Source organism: Petaurus breviceps, unplaced genomic scaffold (genome assembly GCF_028583685.1).
Source record: "Petaurus breviceps papuanus isolate PSGF00001 unplaced genomic scaffold, PetGlider_PUasm1.0 90879, whole genome shotgun sequence".
Classification (NCBI taxonomy): Eukaryota; Metazoa; Chordata; class Mammalia; order Diprotodontia; family Petauridae; genus Petaurus; species Petaurus breviceps.
The window spans coordinates 14477450-14500117 of record NW_027187368.1 but is presented as its reverse complement, the minus strand read 5'-3'; the positions used below and the strand labels follow the sequence as shown (position 1 = coordinate 14500117).

At 36.0% G+C, this 22668-nt stretch overlaps 1 protein-coding gene across 2 annotated transcripts in view; it reads right to left on the bottom strand.

The window, feature by feature from the left end:
* ASXL1 (ASXL transcriptional regulator 1) overlaps positions 1-22668 on the bottom strand; it is a 70297-nt gene that overhangs the window by 29815 nt on the left and 17814 nt on the right. For both annotated transcript variants that reach the window (XM_069073936.1, XM_069073937.1), the window contains exon 3: positions 21590-21698. In XM_069073936.1, coding sequence (XP_068930037.1) covers positions 21590-21698 — 109 coding nt within the window. The remainder of the gene's footprint in view (positions 1-21589; positions 21699-22668) is intronic.

The window sequence follows — 22668 nt, the reverse complement described above, 5'->3', positions numbered from 1 at the left end:
AGCTCTAACAATAAAAAGACAATGAAGGTATAAGCATAGGCTAAGTGAGGAAAACAAAACTGTCATTCTTTGCACATGACATGATGGTCAACTAGTTTACTGGGTCTTTTTTCTCTTTTTTGGAGGGGAGAAGACAAGGCAATTGGGGTTAAGTGACTTGCCCAAGATCACACAGCCAGTAAGTGTGTCAAGTGTCTAAGGCTGAATTTGAACTCAGGTCCTCCTTATAACTGCCCCTCATGGTCAACTTAGAAAACCCTCAAGAACGAAATTCAAATGAAAACAATCTAAGGTATCACCTCACACCCATCAGATTGGCTAAGATGACAAAAAAGAAAAATGACAAATATTGGTGGAGGTGTAGGAAAACAGGCTTAGTAATGTATTGTTAGTAAAGCTGTGAACTGGTACAACCATTCTAGAAAGCAATTTGGAATTACCATCAAGAAGCTTTTAAATCATGGGTGCCCTTTGACCCAGTGACACTGCTACTTCTATACCCTCAAAGAGCTCAAACAAAAAGAAAAAGGACCCATATGTACAAAAAAAATATTTATAGTAAATATTTTTGCAGTAGTAAAGAATTGGAAACTGAGGGGAATGTTCATCAATTAGCGAATGGCTAAACAAGTTTTGGTATATGAATGTGATGGAACACTATTGAGCTGCAGGAAATAATGAATAGGATGGTTTCATAAAATCTTGAGACCTATATGAACTGACATATAGAAAGCAGAGATAACAAAAGCAGAACAGTTTATATGGAAACAACAATATCATAAAAATAATCAACTTAAAGACATAGTAACTGATCAATACAATGATTAACCACAATTTCAAAGGACTTGTGATAAAATAAGCTCTCTACCTCCAGAAAGAGAACTGATGGACTCAAGAAGCAGACTGAAGTATATTTCCTTCTCTTACTTTCTTGGGGTTTTTTTTTACATGACTAATGAAGAAATATATTTTGCACATGTATACTTATTTGTAATGGGTTCTGTTTTTCTTGCTTTCTCACTGGGTAGAGAGGGAAGGATGGAATTTGAAACTGGAAATAAAACTTAATCTAACATGAGAAAGAAAAGAAAAAAATGTTTTAAAAAACCCAAAGGCAGCCCTGATTCTAATATATAGATATACTATACTACCCAGATAATTTTCATATGAACTATTATCATACCAACATCTCTTTTATCTTATACTTCTGGGGTTTTTTTTAAATCAAGGATAAAACTTTATGTCTATGCTAGTAAATGTCATTTTATTTGATTCAGTCCAATGCTTAAGCCTAATCAGATCTTTTGGGAATTTTATACTATCATCTAGAATGCTGGTCATTCCTGTTTGATTTGTCTTATCAACAAATTTGGCAAGAAAGCCATCTCTTTCTTAGTTCAAAACACTAATAAACATGTTAAAAAGCAGAGAGTCTAGCACAAATCCCTAGGGGACTAGAGACTTCTGCCCAAACTAACATTGACACTTACCTGCCGGTCTAATAAGCCTGTCCAAAAAAAGGAAATTAGATTTGTTTGGAAGGAAGTCATGATGAAATGGTTTTGTGATCTCTATCTGCCTTACCTAATTAGATGTTCTCTCTCATTCATTCACTCATTCATTCATTCATTCAATTCAATTCAATTCAACAAGTATTTGCTTATCTATTACATGCCAGATACTGGGCTAAGTACTGGGGATACAAAAAGGGAACTGGGTCTGTACTCAGAAAACTTACCTCCTGGAACTTTTAACCATTCTGAAAACCTTCTTGATTATATCTTGCTGAGTCCACAGTCTTTTTAAAAAATTATTTACAGTAGCACTTTCTGAAGTAGCAAAAAGACTGTCCCCAGGTTCCCCACCCCCTTAAAGATGGACTGGAAGGACTGACAGTAGAAATTTCCTTTCCCTAATAACTCATAGTATTTCTACCAGTTGGATATTCTGGAAGTTAGCAGCTTCAAACCTTCTGGTGAGACCACCATCCCATTGGATGTCCAGTCCCTTCTATTTGCCTTGAGAATAGAAACTGTCTCATTTTTCTTTATTTATATACACAGAGCTTAGTACAGTGCTTGGCAGATACTAATACTCATTCACTCACTCACAGAATTGAAAACAAAGTAGATGCCTATCAATATGTAAATGACTTAAAGAACCTTTGGTACATGACTGCAATAAAATATTATTGAGTTACAAATTAAAATACAGGTAGAAGCATGAGGAGATTTACATGAAATGATGGAAAAGGAAGTAAGCAGAACCAGGAAAATAATATATACAATAACTATAACAAAGTAACTAAAACAAAACTGAGCAATGAATAATTTTTAATTACCAAGCTTAGTACCAAAGAAGAGAAAAAATGTACCTCTCTACCTTTGCAGAGATGGATACAAAGCAATTCAAATACTGTTAAACAAGGAGGATTGTGCTGATTAGTTTGGGTAAGCTGCTTTGTACCCTCCTCCTTTTTATTTTTGTTATAGGGAATGGCTCTCTGAGTAAGGGAGGAGACAGGGGAAGGACATAAATGGAAATCAAGGTACTATCAAAACAAAGTATACCAATAATTTTCTAAAAAATACAATTAGAATATTTGCATTTCTCTACTACTATGGCCATTCTCTTGTCTTCTACAATCTTTCAAAGAGTACTGACAGTCGCTCAACAATTAAATCTGTCAGTTTTTCAGTAAGCTAGTATGTAGTTCATCTATGCCAAGTGGCCTGAAACTCAAAGGAAGTTATAAGCTCTTACTACCTCCCTGAACATTCGTATCTCTTTTTCCCCCATCTTTTCCAGGCCAAAAACCATTCCTGTTATGAAGAACAATTTAAATAATTCTAAGAAACAGGAAAACCCTGAATGAAGTGATTTAGAGTGAAGAAGCAGATACAAAAGCATACACATAAAGGAAAATGTTGTAAAACCTTCAGATTACAATACCATGGAAAGTTTTAAGTTCTGTCTTCTTAGAGCAAAGAGTTTTCCAATTTGGTACAGTACAAAAAGTATATTGTTCCACACTCTATTTTGTGTCATCTGCCTTAACTTGTTTTGAGTACATGTACTTTTTGGTTTCAATCTTTATGTTTATCAATAACTTTTCTTTAAGTAAGAAAAAAGCCAAAATATACAAGAGTGTTCTTGGCAGAGAAAACAGAAGAGATGAAGTAGTTCTGACTTTTCTTTGTCATCGTAATCATTCACCTATCCTTTTCCTCTGATACTGTGCTCTTTTCCTTAAAATTCTTCAGTCACAGTTCAACTAAGCTTTAGTACTGCTGAAATTCTTCTTATAGATCCACCATTCTAATATTCATCCTTTGTTAATATAACATTTAGTAGGAAAACCTATTAAGAGACCCATAGTCTTATTCCCCAAAATAATGGGAATGTGAAAGTACATTATGAAGCTGCCACAGCATATACTCAAAATGAAAAGTGTCAAACTCAAACTAAAACAAATATAGGATCCCTGCTGGCTGCATACTGACTTAGAAAAACTACATATTAACATTATCTATGTCTTATTGTATTTTAATTACATTGTTAAATATTTCAATTACATTTTAATCTGGTTTCCTAAGCACTCAAGCAGATTAGGGTGCCTTAAATAATTCTACCACACAAATCTGATAAATAGCTGTCAATCAAGTATATCACACCAACCATACAATGGTTTACATTCAGTATTTTATAGTCAAACAGTTCTTTTTTTATCATCTCGTTTATTCTCTCAGCCCTGTGAGTTAGGGCATATACATTCATATCTCCATTTTAGAGTAAAGAAAACTGAGGTCAGAGAGGGTGTGCTGCCTATAGTCACAGAAACAGTAAGTGAGAGAAGTTGGACTAGACTCTAGCTCTTGAACCAGATCTTGTATCCTATCGATACTCTAATCTGCCTTTTAAAATGGGAAAGTAATTAACATATAACTAACAAGTACACTAGATAGTAAACACTTTTTAAAAATCCTTCCACTAGAAGAGAGTCAGAAGTCTTGGGTTCCTGACTCAGACACCTTCTAGTTCCCTGACCGTGAATCAGTAACTTATCCTTTCTGAACCTGTTTCCTCATCTGAAAAACTGAAATACTTGCACAAACTACTCTCCTCCAAGGTTTTAAGAAAATAATTTTATAAACCACTAAGCACAATATAAAAGAAGGCTATTCCCACCTGGCCTCTCTTCTGGATTTCATCACTGTTTCCAGAAACTCATCTTCCTTCAAGTTTCTATCTGACACTCACCTAACTCAGCACTGGAGTGGGCAAAGGGTGGACAGAGGAGAGTCTCTCTGGTAACCTCCATTTAAGGAAGGGCCCTCCCAGCAGCCATCTCATCATTTCTCTCCCAGTGGCAACTCAGAGCCTCTGCACTGGTTTGCTCTTTCTTTGCCTACCCCTCCCACTTTTTTAAGTGCTGTCTTTCATCTATTAAGAGTGTGAGCTCCTTGAGAGACAAGGACTATCTTTTGCCTTTTTAAAAAATGTAATTCCGGGACAGCTAGGTGGCACAGTAAGTGGAACACCGGCCCTGGAGTCAGGAGGACCTGAGTTCAGTTCTGGCCTCAGACACTTGACACACTTACTAGCTGTGTGACTTTGGGCAAGTTACTTAACCCCAACTGCCCTCCAAAAAGCAAATATATATATAATTCCCCCTCCCCCAATTATATGTTCTCCTGGTTCTGCTCACTTCACTTTGCATCAGATGTTCATGTAAGTCTTTCCACGTTTTTCTGAAATTATCCTGTTTGTCATTTCTTATAGCATAATACTGCTTCACAATTATATATTTACCACAGCTTGTTTAGCCATTCCCCAACTGATGAGCATCCCTCTGCTTTACAATTAATTCTTAGCCACCACAAAAAGAGCTGCTATAAATATTCTTGTACAAATATGCACCCCCCCCCCTTTTTTTAATACCTTTGGGATACAGACCTAGCAGTGGTGCTGCTGAATCAAAAGGTATGCAGAATTTTATAGTCCTTTGGGCATAGTTCCAAATCATTCTCCAGAATGGCTGGATCACTTCACAATTCTACCAAAAGTACATTAGTTTGCCAGTTTTCCCATATACACTCCAACATCCAACATTTCCCTTCTTTGTCATATTAGCCAATCTGACAGGCTAAAACAACCTCAGAGTTGTTTTAATTTGCATTTCTCTAATAAAAAGTGATTTAGAGCATTTTTTCCATAAGACTATAAATAGTTTTGATTTCTTTGTCTGAAAACTGCCTGTTTACTCCCCTGACCTATCTTTTGCCTTTCTTTGTATCTCTAGCATTTAGCACAGAGCCTGAACATTTCTGTTGTTGCTCAATTGTTTTTAGTTGTGTCCAACTCTTTGTGATCCCATCTAGGGTTTTCTTGGCAAAGACAATAGAGTGGTCTGCCATTTCCTTCTCCAGTTCATTTTACAGATGAGGAAACTGAGGCAAAAAGAGTTAAGTGACTTGCCCTGAGTCATAGAGCTTAAGTATTTGAAGCCAGATTTGAACTCAAGGTAAGTCCTTCTGACTTCAGGCCCAATGCTCTATGGACTTAATCAATGTTTAGTGACTGATTCACTTAGCTTCAAAACCTTATTTCCCACTTTTCCCACCCCCCATTTCATGGGGGGAAAGGATTACTATTTTGTTATCACATCATCAGAAACATGAATACAGTTGAACCTCATTAAGCAGATAACATTCTTTCCAAAATTCAAACACAACAGCTATTCCTCCAGCTGATTAGACATCCTCTTAATCTTGAATAAAAATACCAGAAAATGCTACCCTAGTTCAATCAAAGATACATTTTCATTGCATTTCAAAGCAATCAGGTTTCACTATACTATTAAATACTTATTTTTGCTGATCAAATAACATTCAAAACTTTGAGGTTTCTGAGTTCTTCTTTACCTTCTTCCACCACCTCCCTCCGAATTTTCACACTACATTAAACCAATACAGCCCCATGACAAGAGAAACCCATCAGAAACCTTCCATATAGGGTTAAAACAAATTCTCTTTCTACACCCTTTTCTACTGTAAACAGCTTGACACAATTAACAAAAACTGGCAGGAATTCATGTAGTCTCCCAACAGAATGAATACTCAAACAAAAGCATTAGCTGGCACTCCTTAATTCCAGGTGCACATTTCAAAGTGTGTTAACTCATAAGAGGTAGGATTCTACTGGATAGAAAAAACATATTTTTTGGTCCTCATTCCTTTCCTCCAGGATCTGGGGAGAGTTTAAGCCACGCTCAGAATACTGAACATGAAATTGAAGACATTTCACTACCCAAAAATCTCTTTCTAACTTTAGATCACAAATCTCCATTTGTTAATGCCTCTAAGATTTAATCAGCTGTAGACAATTTTTCTTAGAGAAAAAGTCACCACAAAATCTCTGTCTCCCAAACACAGTCATTCACGAATCTATCTAAAATGTCAAATTCCTGCAAGCATAGTTCCTGAAAGGGATGCAAATCACCCCACCCATCACCAATCCCTCCCCCCACCAGCTTAAATCACCTAATGATCATAAGTGTAAAAAACTATAGCTACTTACTATATATTCACTCCTACTGCCACTGCAATAAAAAAAAGACAAAAGAGGCAGCAACTTTCAACCCATTTTATGATCAAAGTATCTAACCATTATCCTATTACCATTATTTTAGGCTCAAGGGAAATTGCCTGAGAGGACCCTCCCCCCCCCTCCACGAGGGGTCCAGAAATGTGGAACATTGCATATATTGTCAGATTATTGATCAATTTTGCTTTTTTTCCCCTCTAAAAAAATTTTTTTGTGATTAACACACAATTGTAGTCCTTGATACTGGGAAGACTGTGGCTTGTAGATTACTTGAGTTTGGAAGTTCTAAGCTGCAGTAAGGTTAAAGTGAATCAGTCTAGTAGAAGGTTACTAGGCTAGCTAAGGAGAGAAGTGACCTAGGTTGGAAAAATGAAGCAGGTTAAAGCTTCCTTGACAAATAGTACTGGGAACCCTGAGGTGTTACTGCATTAAAGAATACCCAGTCTCAGGGGCAGCTAGTTGGGGCAGTAGATACCACTGCGAAACCAGCCCTGGAGTGAGGAGGACCTGAGTTCAAATCCAGCCTCAGAAACTTACTAGCTTTGTGGCCTTGGGCAAGTCACTTAACCCCAATTGCCCTGCCTTTCCCCCTCCAAAAAGGGAAAAAAAAAAAGAGAGAATACCCAGTATTACTTCAGGAGAAGAAACAGGAAAGCTACAAGGGAAATTTAGGTGATACAAAACCACAAGATATCAATAAAATTTTAAAAATAAGAAACAGATTAATGATTAATATAGAAAAGCATGGAAAGACATATGAACTAATGCAAAGTGAAATAAACACAGATTCAGGAATATACATAATGACTACAACAGTGTAGGTGGAAACAACAACAAGACAATTAGAACTAAATGCTACAAAATCATAATGACTAAGCTTGGCCCCAAAGAAGAAATATAAAAAGATACCTTCCTCTCTCTTCTTTGCAAAGTAAAGGAGTATAGGTGTGCAACACTGAAGGGTAACATCAGATTTTTTTCAACGTGTTGAAAAATAATTTTGTTGGACTGCTTGTTCTTTTTTTTCCCTTTCTTACTCTTTGTTATAAGCTCTCACAGAAAAGGAATCGAGATGCACTAGGAAATGTGATGTAAAACTAAACGTAATAAAAATTTACTTAAAAAAAAAGCACCCAGAACATCGTACACAATTACAGACACATCGTATGTATGATGACTGACTTTGATAGATTGGGCTCATCTCAGCAATGCAAGACTGTAAGACAACTCCAAAGCACTCATGATGGAAAAGGCTATCTGCATCCAGAGAAAGATTTATGGAGTCTGAATGCCAATTAAAGCAAATTACTTGCTCTTTTTTGTTTTTTTCTTTCTCATTGTTCACTCCATTGGTTATAATCCTTCTTTAAAACTTGACTAGTGTTTAACGTGGAGGCATCTGTAGATCCTATATTTGACTGCATGCTGCAATGGGGGGGAGGTAGGAGGGGGAGAAAATTTGGAACTCAAAAGCTTGTGGAACTGAATATTGTAAACTAAAAGTAATATTTTTTTTAAAGTATTAAGTACCTACTACGTGCAAAACACTGTACTAAGAGGATACCAACAGAAAACTAAGCAGTCCCTACTGTCAAGAAGCTCACATTCCAATGAGGAAAACAACAAAGTATGAAGGTTTCAGCTATTAATCAAATCTGGAAAAGTTCCAAGGTCCTTAGGTAGCAAAGCAGATATTAATGCCTTTTCTTTAATATCAATTCTACTGATAAAATGATATAAGTTTCTGATGCTGAACTATTTGAAAATGCCAAGTACTCTGATGGCAACAGAAGAACTATTATCTCCAGACAGATGAACAAACTGAGATCTGAGATTAAATGAGTTATATAAGGTCACATGTAAGCGTCGGAAGCAGGATTCTTATCCAGGTCTTTCTTAAACCCAAAATTGACACTTCCCACTATACTGCTGTACTTTACAAACTTCACATTACCTGCCACCCAGATAGGGTGTTGTGAGGAAAGCACTTTAAGAACTACAGAAATGGAAAATGTTAATACTGTGATGTAAAAGCATAGAAAATAAAGACAAAATCAGAAAAAGATGGTCTTCCTACTATATATCAAAAATCAGACTACTTGTTAGCTGTTATAACAGACCATAGAAGATATACTATGTCAAATGTCGGATTCAAGTGCAATATATGGGGCAACTAGGTGGTGAAGTAAATAGAGCACCAGCCCTGGAGTAAAGAGGACCTGAGTTCAAATTCAGCCTCAGACATTTGACATACTGTGTGACCTTGGGCAAGTTACTTAACCCCAACTGCTTTGCCTTCCCCCTCCAAAAAAGGAAAAAGCAATTTTCCACCCAAATAGAAATTACGATTCTGAAGAAGCAATCACGATGTTCAATTCTCTCAGCAGAAGGAAAACACTGGTTAGTAATTAAAAAGTAAGGTTTTAAAAAGAACCTTACAGGGGTAGCTAGGTGGCAGTCAGTAAGAGCATCAGCCCGGAGTCGGGAGGACCCAGGATCAATTCTGGCCTCAGATACTTAACACCCACACAAAAAAACTGGCCATGTAACCTTGAGCAAGTTACTTAACCCTAATTGCTTGGGGGAAAAAAAAGAACCTTACATTTGAAAACAGTTTCTAATGGTTTAGTTCTTCTTGCTTTAGTAAATAAGGAAAAAAGAGATTACAGCTTCAGGAGGCAGGAGTGAGAAGATGGTTTTCTAGTGTTAGCAGTTTTATGGCAAGTTACTACAAATAAGAGCGTTTTTTTTTTTTGTTTGTATGTTTGTTTTATAAGATGTCAGGGAAAGGAAGGTAGAGGAAAGAGGACAGAAAAAGAGAGCATGCACTTTCTCCCCTGCCCCTCCCCACAAAAAATTAGTGTAAAAGAGTAAGAGTGGAAATTAGCTAAATTTAAGACTTTAGTGAACTATGGGAAAAAAAACTCACAACCACATGACTTCTGGTATTACATTCAATAATGAAATAATTTTTAATTGTTTACCTAATAGTTTATATCCTGTCTCCTTTGTCCAGTTCTAGCCACCCACCCCCTACTCAACCTCCCTGTAAGGTAATACAAATATCATCACCACTTCTAAATAAACTGAGGTTATCCACAAGATGAACTAACATGATAGTTATCATAAAACCTATATATAGCAGAGCCAGGACTCAACCATCTTTCTACCACATTTCTTTTTAATTGATAGTGACTTTTCAATATGATGTAGATTTCAATCTTAGCAGTTGCAATTCCATACTTTATTCCTTCTTCTCTTCTTCCATTTTAATATTTTGTGGCAATATAAATAGCTTAAAAAGTGCTGTAAGTGTGGAAGTGCAACATGAATGTTCTTATTGGGATTATGTCAATAACAACAAAAAGGCAATAGTAATTATTTCCTCCATCTCTTTTTCTGTTTTATTCCTCACATTTATTTGCAAACTATAATGTTAAGGGAGGCATACTTTAATTGCAGTATTCAGTACTTCTGGGGAGATTATTAAGAGAGGTATAGTCAAAAGAACCAAGTCACAAAACTTGGTAGCTTGTCTCATCTCTGTCACTTACTAGATTTCTCCTCTCTAGACCCCAGTTTCCTTATCTGTACTATAAGAGTGCTAGACTAAATCAACTCTAATGTATCCTCCAGTTCTAACATTCTGTAATCTAGGGTTCCTTCCAATCCTAACATTTCATTTTTATTCTGGGCTATGTTTTTCTATTCTATAAAGCATCCAAGTCTAATTAATTGAAAAAATCTTGGAGGTAATTTTACGTCACCATTTTAGATAGATAACATCAACCAATAAAATTTATATATAAAGTTGTTACAGTTTAACATCTAAACAGTTCCTAAAGAATACATACCAGTAAAGTCACCAAGATAAAGACAGAATTTTAGAACTAAATGACAACTTAAGAGATCTCCCAGCCCAATCTCTTCATTTTAGCAAGACTGAGTTTTAGAGAATACTTGCTCTAATAACACAAATGGCAAGTAGAAGATCATGGATTAGAACCCAGTATTTCCAACTCCTAATTTGATTCTCTTTATACCATATCATACTAATTACTAGAGCTTACAGGAATCACACTTATAGATACCAACATGAATCATCTATAATATCTTCTGCCTTCCATTATTGGGCATAGTTAGCTGCTATCACCAGGATTATTACCTTTATCAAAGCAGTTCTGATAAAAAAAATTTTTTTTAAGTTTATTGTACAAAAAAAAATTAGGGGCGGCTAGAGCACCGGCCCTGGAGTCAGGAGGACCTGAGTTCAAATCCATCCTCAGATACTTAACACTTACTAGCTGTGTGACTTTGGACAAGTCACTTAACCCTAACTGCCCTGCCCTCCAAAAAGAAAAAAAAAAGTTTATTATATACAAACAAAAAATGTACACCATACCTTAAAACAACTGCTAGTACAAACAAAAGAAGCCCATATCACAGTATACAGATAAGGTAACATATGCTTTAACCAAATGATGGATCCTAAGGCTCACACATCTATGGCTGTGAAGGATGATACAAAACTAGGGAGTGAAGATTTCATGGAATTACACATGACCAGCACATCCCCACAAGAACCCCACCCCCATCATTCAGAATGAATTCCATGGAGCTTACTGGAAACTTCAGCGATATCACTGCATTTCTGACAAGTCTGTATTTGTCAAGTCTTAAGTGTCTACAGAACCTGACATAATTAGACAATTCCAACTTGGAAATAAGTGACCATCAGGTACTAAGAAGTAAGAAAACTCTGAACTCAATAGCACAGCAGAAATTTCCAAATCCTAGGGAGGTGAAGGGCTGCCAAGTCATCTGTATAAGGCTTTCCCTCAGCACAGGAAACACTGAATGCCACAGAATTTTAAACAGGCTACCATTACCATATCACAATGAAAAGATGAGAAATCTAAGGCAAATACTATAGGATTTCAGTCAAGATATACTAGTTATTTCAGACTACTGTGCAATATACCACGCTATAGTCAACCATGAACATTTCTGAAAACAAATGAATTTAATTCAGATAGGCTATATTTGTAAAAGCTTATCTGATCTTACTACAATACAGGTGACTTTAATGGTCTCTACTACAGACAAATTTTGGAATAGTATCTGACATCATCAGTTGGCTTGGACTTTGACAAGAACTAGTCAGGTTTAGTTACCCAGATTACAAAGATCCTACAAGTTAGACCATGATGGCATGGCCAATTAAATCAAAGTTAACTGTGATCTGTCATATCCACCTCCCATCAATAACAAAATAAATCACTGCATATGTTTGGGGAGACAGTGAAACAGTGTGGTTTTAACATACCATTCAAGTCTGAATTAAGATACAACTTTTAGAGGGCAGAGCCAAGATGGCAGCATAGAAGCAGGAAAACTCCGTGAGCTCCCCCCTCTATAATCACCTCAAATACCTATGAAATATGATTCTAAACAAATTTTAGAGCTACAGAACCCACAAAATGACAGAGAGAAACAAACTTCCTACTAAAGGAAGCCTGGAAGGCGGACAGGACAGGAAGGGTTCATGTTGGGCCCAGCCCCACATGAGCCCACAGTTTTAGCCCCAGGAAGCCCCAACTAGCAGCGGCTAGAGCAGACCTCAGGAGAGTGGATCACCAGCAGCTGTGGCAGTTTCCAGAAATATCAACCCATAAACGCCAAAGACAAAGTAAAAGTACTGTGTAGAACTCTGCTGGAACTGGGGAGGATGCAGGGAGCATAATTCGGACTCTGCCCCTGGAGCTAGAAGCAACGGAAGCATGGCAGTCATGTAGCTGCCTCCACATGGCTGCTTCAGAAATCCCAGCCTGCAGATCATAGTGGGCCAAGGGACCATTCGGAGGGTAATCACTTGCTTTAATCTGCCTAGATCTGGATCGTGGTCTTAGGTGGTGGTCCTGAGATGTATGACCAATGAGCCAGAACTGTAGAGATGGTGCCCTCCTAACAGCCCCGGCAATGCAAAAACCCCAGGGATTTGGGACAAAGCTCTCCTCTCTGGAAGCAGAGTTCTACTGTGGCAAAGACCTCAAAAGTCAAGTAAATGAATGGCACCATGAGCAAGCAAAGGAAGAAAAGCAAGTACAGCAATCTAACTTTAGATTCTTTTTTTGGTGACAAAAATGATCAAAGCATGGAATGGGAAGGCAATGAAGTCAGAAATCCTGCATCAAAAGCTTCCAAGAGGGGCAGATAGGTGGCTCAGTGAGTAAAGTGCTGGCCTCGGAGTCGGGAGGACCCAAGTTCGGTTCTGGCCTCAGACACTTAACACCCACATACAAAAAAACTAGCCATGTAACCTTGGGCAAGTTACTTAACCCCAATTGCCCTCCAAAAGGCAAAAAAAAAAAAAAGGCTTCCCAGAAAAATATGAATAGGTTACAGGCCATGGAGGAGCTTAAGAAGGATTTTGAAAATCAAGAGAAGTGGAGGAAAAATTGGGAAGGGAAATGAGAATGATGGAAGAAAATCATGAAAAGAGTCAACAACCTGACTGAAGAAAATAACACCTTAAAAAATAGATTAGCTCAAATGGCAAAAGAGGCCCAAAAAGACAATGAGGAGGAGAAGAATGCCTTAAAAAGCTGAATTTGCCTGATGGAAAAGGAATTTCAAAAGCTCACTGAAGAGAATAATTCCTTCAGAATTAGATTGGAGCAAAGGAAGCTAATTACTTTATGAGGAATCAAACTATTAAAAAGATCCAAACAAATGAAAAATAGAAGGCAATGTGAAATATCTCATTGGGAAATATGAAAAATCTCACTGACCTGGAAAATAGGTCCAGAAGAGATAATTTTAAATTTATTGGACTACCTGAAAGCCATGATCAAAAAAAGAACCTAGAAATCATCCTTCAAGAAATTCTCAAGGAAAATTGCCCTGATGTTTTAGAACCAGAGGGCAAAATAGAAATTGAAAGAATTCACTGATCACCTCAAAAGATCCCAAAAAGAAAACTCCTAGGAATATTTTAGCCAGGTTCCAGAGTTCCCAGACCAAGGAGAAAATATTATAAGCAGCCAAGAAGAAACAATTCGAATATTGTGGAAACACAATCAGGATAACACAAGATCTAGCAGCTTGCTACATAAGGGATCAAAGGCTTGGAATATGATATTCTGGAAATCAAAGCAGCTAGGATTAAAACCAAGAATCAGCTACCCAGAAAAACTGAGTATCATGTGTTTCAGGGGAAAATATGGTCTTTCAATGAAATAGAGGACTTTCAAGCATTCTTGATGAAAAATTCAGAGTTGAATAGAAAATCTGACATTCAAATACAATAAGTATGAGACAGTAAACAGGGAAAAGAAATCATAAGGAACTTATCAAAGTTGAACTATTTACATGCCTACATGGAAAAATGATAATTGTAACTTATGAAACTTTTTTCAGTATGAGGATGGAGGAATAGAAATCACTGCATATATGAAGGGAATATAAATGTGTGTGTATATATATGCATACATACATATATATGTCTATATAGGAGGGTATATGTGCATATGAATACATACGTGAGTGTGTATATATGTGTAGAGGTATACAGTTGACTAGGAAGGGATGATTCTTAAAAGGTGAAATTGAGAGGTGAGAGAGGAATATAATGAATGAGAGGAGATGGGGACAGACAAAATAGGGTAAATTATCTCATATACAAGAGGCAAGGGAAAACTGTTACAATGGAGGGGAAGAATAGGAAAGCAAAAGGGAATGGGTCAACCTTACTCTCACTGAATTTGGCTTATGGAGGGAGTGACATACACATTAAATTGGGTATCTTGCCCTACAGGAGAGTAGGGGGGAAGGGGATGAGAAGGGGGATGATGGAAGGGAGGGCAGGTTGGGGGGAGGGTAGTTAGAAGCACACACTTTTGAAAAGGGACAGGGTCAAAGTAGAGCATAGAACAAGTGGGAGGGGGAATAGGTTGGAGGGAAATATAGTCAATCTTTCACAATATATCCACTATGGAAATGTTTCATGTAGCTACACATGTACAACCTATATTGAACTGCTTGTCTTCCCAGTAAGGGTGGGTGACAAGGGAGGAAGGGAAAGAATCTGGAATTCAAAGTTTTAAAATCAAATGTTTTTTTTTTTTAATATTATTATTATTTTTTACATGCAACTGGGAAATAAGATGTACAGACACTGGAGTATGGAGATCCATCTTGCCCTACCAGAAAGTCAGAGGGGATTTGGGGGAGGATATAGGAGAGAGCAGATTGGGGGAGGGGGTACACAGTGGGATCGATGTTTTGAGGTGGTAGGTAGGGAAAAGATGAGGAGAAAATATGTAACACAAAATCTTGTGGAAATGAATGATGTAAACTAAAAAAAATAACATTCAATTTTTTAAAAAGATAGAACTTTTAATAGAAGAAAGCTACTAATATTAATTATAGTTATGTGATGTTAGGATAGGGAAAGGAATAAGCATTTATATAGCACTGTGCCAGGTGAAAGATGAAATGACTGAAGAAACAAAGGTTCAATCTTCTGAGCATTTCAATTTATTTAGCAATGAATGGCAACTGCCAAAAAAGCTGGCCCAGACCTCCTCAGCTTAAGCCTGGACCCTGAACACGGGGGTAAACAGACTTTAACACATTAAAAACAATTAATCAAGTAAGGTCAATTAATTAAAAGGAAATAATTAACCAACATACATTAGGTAATCTGATTTCTAATTGGAGGAAAGATTAGGGACTTTCCAAGTTGGGAAGAGGAAAGCAAACAAGTGCAATTCCCTGATTTTAGAAAAATATACATCCTACTCCCCCTAATCATCTGTAAATAATCAAAGGAACCTGCAAACAATAACTGAATCCCTGCTGAGCCGGTTTTTAGGTAAGACTTAGGGCTGCTTGAGATGTACAAGCATGTCTTTAGTTAAGGGTCTCTAGAAGATAGAGGTGGTCCAGCTTCCCAGCCATGCAGGAATGGGTTCAAACAACACAATAAGGTTTTCTCCCAATTTCCACAACTGAATAGAAAAGGAACTAAGCAGGGCAGCTAGGTGGCACAGTGAATAGAACACCAGCCCTGAAGTCAAGTGGACCTGAGTTCAAATTCGACCTCAGACACTTAACACTTACTAGCTGTGTGACCTTGGGCAAGTCACTTAACCCCAACTGCCCTGCCTTCCCCCTCCAAAAAAAAAAGGTAACTAAGCTAGTTCCAGAATTGAGTCACAAGATGGAGTCAATGTAGTTCACTCAATTCCCACAATTAACCACTTGTCCTAATTCCCTCAATTTCCCCTTTTGATTTATGGAGAATGGGCAGCTCGCTCTCCCCATGGATCACTTATCTATAAGCCAAATTTATACTTTTTAATGTATTCATAATCAGAATTACATGTCAGGTTACAGATTAAACTGCTTAGAGATCTCACAATAGACTAATTTTAAGAAGGAAGATTTACTTGTTACCAAGGTAACCAAGAAAACTTAAAACATATGTGCCATACACTGTGCTAAGTGCATTTACAAATATTATTTGATTTGATACTGACAAAAACCCAGAGAGGTAGTGACTATTAGTATCCCATTTTATAGTTGAGAAAATGGTTAACAGAGGTTAAGTGACTTGCTCAAGGTCACACAGTAAGTATCTTTAGCTGGATTTGTACTCAGGTATTCCTGACTCCAGGCCCAGTCAGCTGCCCCCAGCTGTCTCATAAACACTGTCATCCCAACTATGAGCCAATAAATGTCACAATAAAACCACAAATTATGCAACACTGGAAGGTACAGCAGTAAAGCAGTAGGTATTAAAAGGTAAAAGATTAGGATTCTAGACTGAGCCCTACCACTTACTAGATGTGTGACTGGCAGTCACTGCACTTCCGAAGTTTCAACCATAAAACTGAGATAAACACTACTTTGCCTACCTGAAAAAAACTAATATTAAGATTAGATGAGATCATTGATGTGAAGACACTTTGAAGGCTATAAGTAGCCATAAAAAAACCATACTGTTATTATTAATGCCACTTTAGTGTATAATTAATGACACCTTGCTAAATTACAATCTTGCTTTTCTTGATCCTTACTTTCTTTTAGTGGGTATAAACTTCCCCTCCGGACCTCAGAAAGATAATTTGTACCTCCTCCCCTAACATATTTATTATTTATCATTGTATTTTATAGCTTTTTTTGTTGATATCTTATTTCCTTCCTAACCCCCCTTCCCAAACTGAAGTCTAAACTCCTTAAGGGCAAAATTTTTTATATCTTTAGAATTAATCCCAGTATTCTACACACAATAGGTACTTAATAAAAGGTATTTGTTGTCCTTCAACCAATACACCACAGAGCTGGTCTACCAAAAACTGAAGGACAGAAGACTACTAAAGAGAAAACAATCTGGTACAAATTAGGATTAGATCATTATCTCACACTACAATAATATCTAAATGAATCAATTATGATAAAATGTCTTATTTAATAGAGGATAATAAAAGACATTTCACAACTATGCATAGAGGGAAAGTTCTTGACTACTTAGGGACAGAGATTATCATTAAGATAAAATGGACAAAACTGATTACATAAAGGTTTGTACCAAACTCAACGCAATTAGAATTAGAAGGGTAATAGGTAAGGAAAACTTTTTTGCAACAAATTTTTGATAAAAGAAATTCAAGATAATGTAGGGAACTGACAACTACATCTACAACTAGATCATTAGACTGTTAGGTAGTTAAAAGTGGAAACTATCTTTTACCTTTCTTTATATCCCCAGACCTTAGCACAGTGCTTGGCACATAGTAAGAGCTTAAATGCTTACTGCTTCAGTGAACTATAATATAAGAACAAGAGCCATTACTATTAGATAAATGGTCAAATGATCTGAACAGGCAATCCTGAAATGAATAAATCCAAGCTACTAACAACCGTACTGAAATGCTACAAGTTACTAAGAAGAAAAATGCAAATTAAAACAACTCTGAGGTTCCATCTCATTTCTGTTATATTGGTAAAGAAAAAAAGGGAAATGATGATTGTTAAGAGGGAATGTGGAAGGACAAGTACACATGGTGTCTATGTGGGGTGATGGGTGAAAAGGTTCAACCACATTAGAAAGCAATCCCCAAGAAACCACAAAAATATATATACTCTTTGACAAAGAAAAACCACTAAGAGGCAAAATACCAAAGAAAGAGTGATATGACCCATATGTACAAAAAAAAAAATTGTAGCACTATTTTTTTTTGTAGCAAAGAACCAGAAGCAAAGTGATTACTCATCAACAGGAAAATGGCTGGACAAATTATGGTATATAAATACCATAGAATATTACTGAATCATAAAATAAAGATGAAAAATTCCCATAACAATCCTTTAAGGTAAGTACGGCAGGGTTCATCTCAATTTTACAATTGAAACTGATAAGTGACTTTGCTATAATTACTCACACATTGATTAAGTAAGTAGGACTAGGACCAGAATCTGATAAAAGTCAAAGAAACTTAGATGTATATGAACTGGTGAGCAGAACCAGAAAAACAATTTATAAAATGACTATCAAATGTAAAACTGTAACAGAATTAAATTATGAATTGTGATCAATATAACAACCAACCAAGGTTCTAGAGGGATGAAAACAAATCATGCTTCCCAATTCTTTGCAGAGGTAGCAAATACTAGAGACATACATTTTCTGAGAGCCAATGTGAAGATTTGTTTTGCTTCGCTCTTCTTATCTTTTACAGAAGAGCTTTTTGCAAGAAAGAGGGAAGCATTTAGGGAGAAGTATGGGAATGAAAGAAAACAATGCTAAAAAAGAAAGAAAAAATATTGAGCTTTACAATGAACAGAAGATAGAGAGCAATTTGGAGCTATGCCCACAGAGCAACCAAATTGTACATACCCTTTGATTCAACAACCCCACTACTAGATCTGTATCCCAAAAAGATCATAAAAAAAGGTAAAGGACGTACATGCACAAAAATATTTATATCAGCCCAGCCCTTTTCATGGTGGCAAAAAATTGGAAATTGAGGGAATGACCATCAATTGGGGAATGGATGAACAAGCTGTGGTATATGAATGTAATGGAATACTACTACACAATAAGAAATGATGAACAGAAAGATTTCAGGAAAAACCTGGTAACACTTGTACGAACTGATGTAAAGTGAAATGAGCAGAACCAACAAAACACTGTACACAGTATGAACAACATTATGTAATGATCGACTATGAATGACTCAGCTATCCTCAGCAACACTGTGATCCAAAACAAGGACAATGGACTCATGAAGGAAAAGTCTATCCACATCCAGACAAAGAACTGATGGATTCTGAATGCAGACTGAAGCTTATTTTTTCATTTTATTCTTTTTTGAGGTTTTTTCCTTTTGATCTTTTTCTTCTTTCACAACCATGACTAATATGGAAATATGTTTTACATGATAGCACATGTATAATCTATATCAAATCTGCCTGCCATTTTCAGAAGAGGGGAGGAAAGGGAGGGAGAAAAATTTGTAACTCAAAATCTTGAAAACAAATGAATGCTAAAAATTGTCTTGACATGTTAATGGGGAAAAATGAAATACTATTAAATTTTTTAAACAGGAAAGTTGCTAAGTCCTACTGAAAAAATAAATGAAATAAGAGAAAAGAGCAGAAAGGGATATAAAGCAAGGCAGTATTACAACTGCCATAGAATATCTTACACTTTTAAAAAGCAAGTGTTATGTAACAATTCACAATGCTATGCTGTACAATCCCTTTATGTTGTTCTTTGTATATGGAAAGGTCCATGTTTATTAATTCATAAAAATATGAATTAAGTTTTAAATATAAGATATGCGAATAGAATAGAATATTATTACAGTGTAAGAAATGATGAATGGAGTAGATACAGAGAAACCTAAGAAGACTTGCATGAACTGATGCAAAGCAAAGTCAGCTGTAATAAAGTTCAAATTTTTTCCAACATCACTAATATAATGAGGAACATTTTAGGCATAACACAGCTTTTGCAAGATATCTTCATGAGAAACAGTTAGAGAACTCAAAAAACTGAACCATTTCATAAGTCATAAGTTGAAACCCTTTTGACACCTGCTCCCACAAGCAAACTTCAAATTTCTGTCAAGGTAAAGTGTCATATTTATGGTGTATCTTCTGGTACAATAGGAATTGGGATCAGAAAAGGGTCACTGCATTCACCCATGGCCTCCACTCTGAGGCCTACAGTTTGTGCAGCCTGGGCAGGGAGAAAGCCTAGTAACAACAGTATTTATGTACTTTTCAACCATTTAATATGGATAAGACTGTACCATAATTTTCATTAGAATCCTATCTTTCATTTATGTGTCAACAACGTTTTTTAGCATTGTGCCCTTAAACTCATTTTCATCTTTCATGCACTAATAACAATTACTAATATTCATACAATACTTTAAGGTTTGCAAAGGTTTTCCATATATTATGTCCCTGGGATATTGACTAAAACTTCTTGAAGTATGTGCTAATGTTACCCCCATTTTACAAATAAAGAATCTGAGACATGTACCTGAGGTGGAATGAAAAACTTGGTTTTTCTAATCCTTTGTTTTCAATTCTATCCATTATGCTAGTTGCTCAAATATCACAAAAATGAAGTTTAGAAAGATGATGATCATGTTGATTAATTGGGGCCATTTGCAAAATTTATGAAGTGTAACCATTTGTATGCATGAACAGAGTTCTGCTTTTGATACATAATCAGACAATGGTAAGTACAACTTGGATGGGACCTAAGAAATCATCTAGTCCTCCAAATGGGGAAATGGAGTCCCAGAGGGATCAAGTGACTTAAATACGGTCACAAAGCTAATATGGATTACTAGTATCAATCAGTAAGTACATAAACTTAGATACTCCTCACTACTTATAAATTCCTAAAACCATGTTTGAATTTCATGTATTTTCTACACTAAGCGTCAATCATTCTTTTCCACAATGAAGGCTTTTACTTCATATAAGTATTTATTTTTCATTACTTCAGCTCTTAACCAGTTGACATGTCTACAGGCAAACATAAATATAGATATATGCATTGGAGATAGTATGTAAAATTCTCATTACGCAAATTCAACTTTCATGAAGAATTCTGAAAGAAATCCAAATGAGGATTCTGAATGAGGATCTGATTAAGCTGCTAGCTGCAAAGACTGCAGAAGAAGAAAGGGAAGCTTTCAAACTGAGGTTGAACTAAAAAGATTCACAACAAAACAGTTGGCATCATTTCATCATACGAGTGAATTATTTTCTTGTACTGAAAAGATGGATCCAAATATTTCAAGATTTTTTTAAGTTCAAAGACTAGTTGAGCATAATATTACTTGCTATTGTCAGATATGAAAAAAAAAGCTTTCTCTAGATTACTTCACTAAAAAGTTATGCAACTGGAGGCAGCTGGGTGGCGCAGTGAGTAAAGCGCTGGCCCAGAGTCAGAAGGACCTGAGTTCGGTTCCAGCCTCAGACACTTAACACCCAAACACAAAAAAACTAGCCATGTAACCTTGGGCAAGTTACTTAACCCCAATTGCCCTCCAAAAAGAAAAAAAAAAAGTTATGCAACCAAGCATAACCATCAGTGATATAGGCTAGGTACAGTGGGTGGGGAAGGGGCAATACATGTACACCTATGTTAACTTTACTGTACAGTACTATGCCTACTTTATCATTAACTTTACCTTTGATTTTATAATTCTGTTCATTATCACGATACAATATTTAATGTCTATTTTAGTAAATTTTATGACTTGCATAAAGGTATTATTTAGTATATACTTTTTTTATATAGCTAAATAAAGTGAGTGGTTAAATTTGCATTATAAAAAAATTTCTCTGCATAGAAGTTTATGGCCACTTACATTGAGTGAGAAATTTCCATATTTGACATAATTAAATTCTATGACCTATTCGAAAGGACCAGAGGTAACTAAATACTTACCTTGAGTGTGAAAAGGCTTATTCGTCCAGGAAGTTTGTAAAAGAGTCCCTCACCACCTCGAGAATTGGAATGAAGCATAGCATTGAGGCAAGCCAAGGGAGATGTCCCACTGTAACAGACAAGAATGAAAAGGGAATATAATCCATATAAATCTTATTCACTAAGGTATTCTCTAACACATTATCAAGTCAGATAGGTAAGAAGCAAGACATAGAAGAATCTCACAACAATTACTCCCTGTCAAAGAAATTTAGCACAATCAAATGAAGCCAGTGCAATGGATTGTATTTCTCAATGTACTGACAAATGTTACGTGGGGAAACATATTTATGCCATGTAACCAATTAAAACTAACATAGGTTTACATGTAAGGAAACTGAGGTCTAAGAAGTTAAGTGATTCATTTTAGATCATAAAAGTAGCGAGAAGGAAAGCTAGGACTAGAATCCAGAATTGCTGTTTGGTACAGAAAAAAAAAGAAGAGCACTTGCTCTGATATCAGAAGCCTTGGATTCAAATCTCACCTTTGAAAACTGTGTGGTGCTGGTCAAGTCACTTAAACCTCCCTAGGCCTAAGTTTCCTCATTTGTCAAGTGAAGGCTCTGGAATGGATGGTATAAAATCCCTTCCAGTTCTTTTAATGTTTATTGGTATTAGATAATAATAAAAATCAGGTATCATGAAAGTCATAATGATTTTAAGTTCAATCAAAAACTTAATTGAAGGTAATTGTAAAAACCAGCTCCACAAATTTACTTTTTACTTTTATAATTTTAATTCGTTTTGAACTTAAATACAAAAAGACAAACAAAAAACATTTCCATGTACACAGTACAACATAAAAAGAAGATTTAATATGAAAACAACAATTTCCACTTTACACTGTTTAATTTTTTTGCTCCACAAATTAAAAGTTCACCAAAATTTTCTAAAGAGTAACCTAAAGCATCAACTTCCACTGAAAATTTGTTTTTCCCAAAATATTTCTTAAATAATCTGATTTAAAGGTAAAAATAACAAAACAAGAATATACATTGAATTACATTTTTTAAAGCAATAAAATATAAACAGAAAAAAGA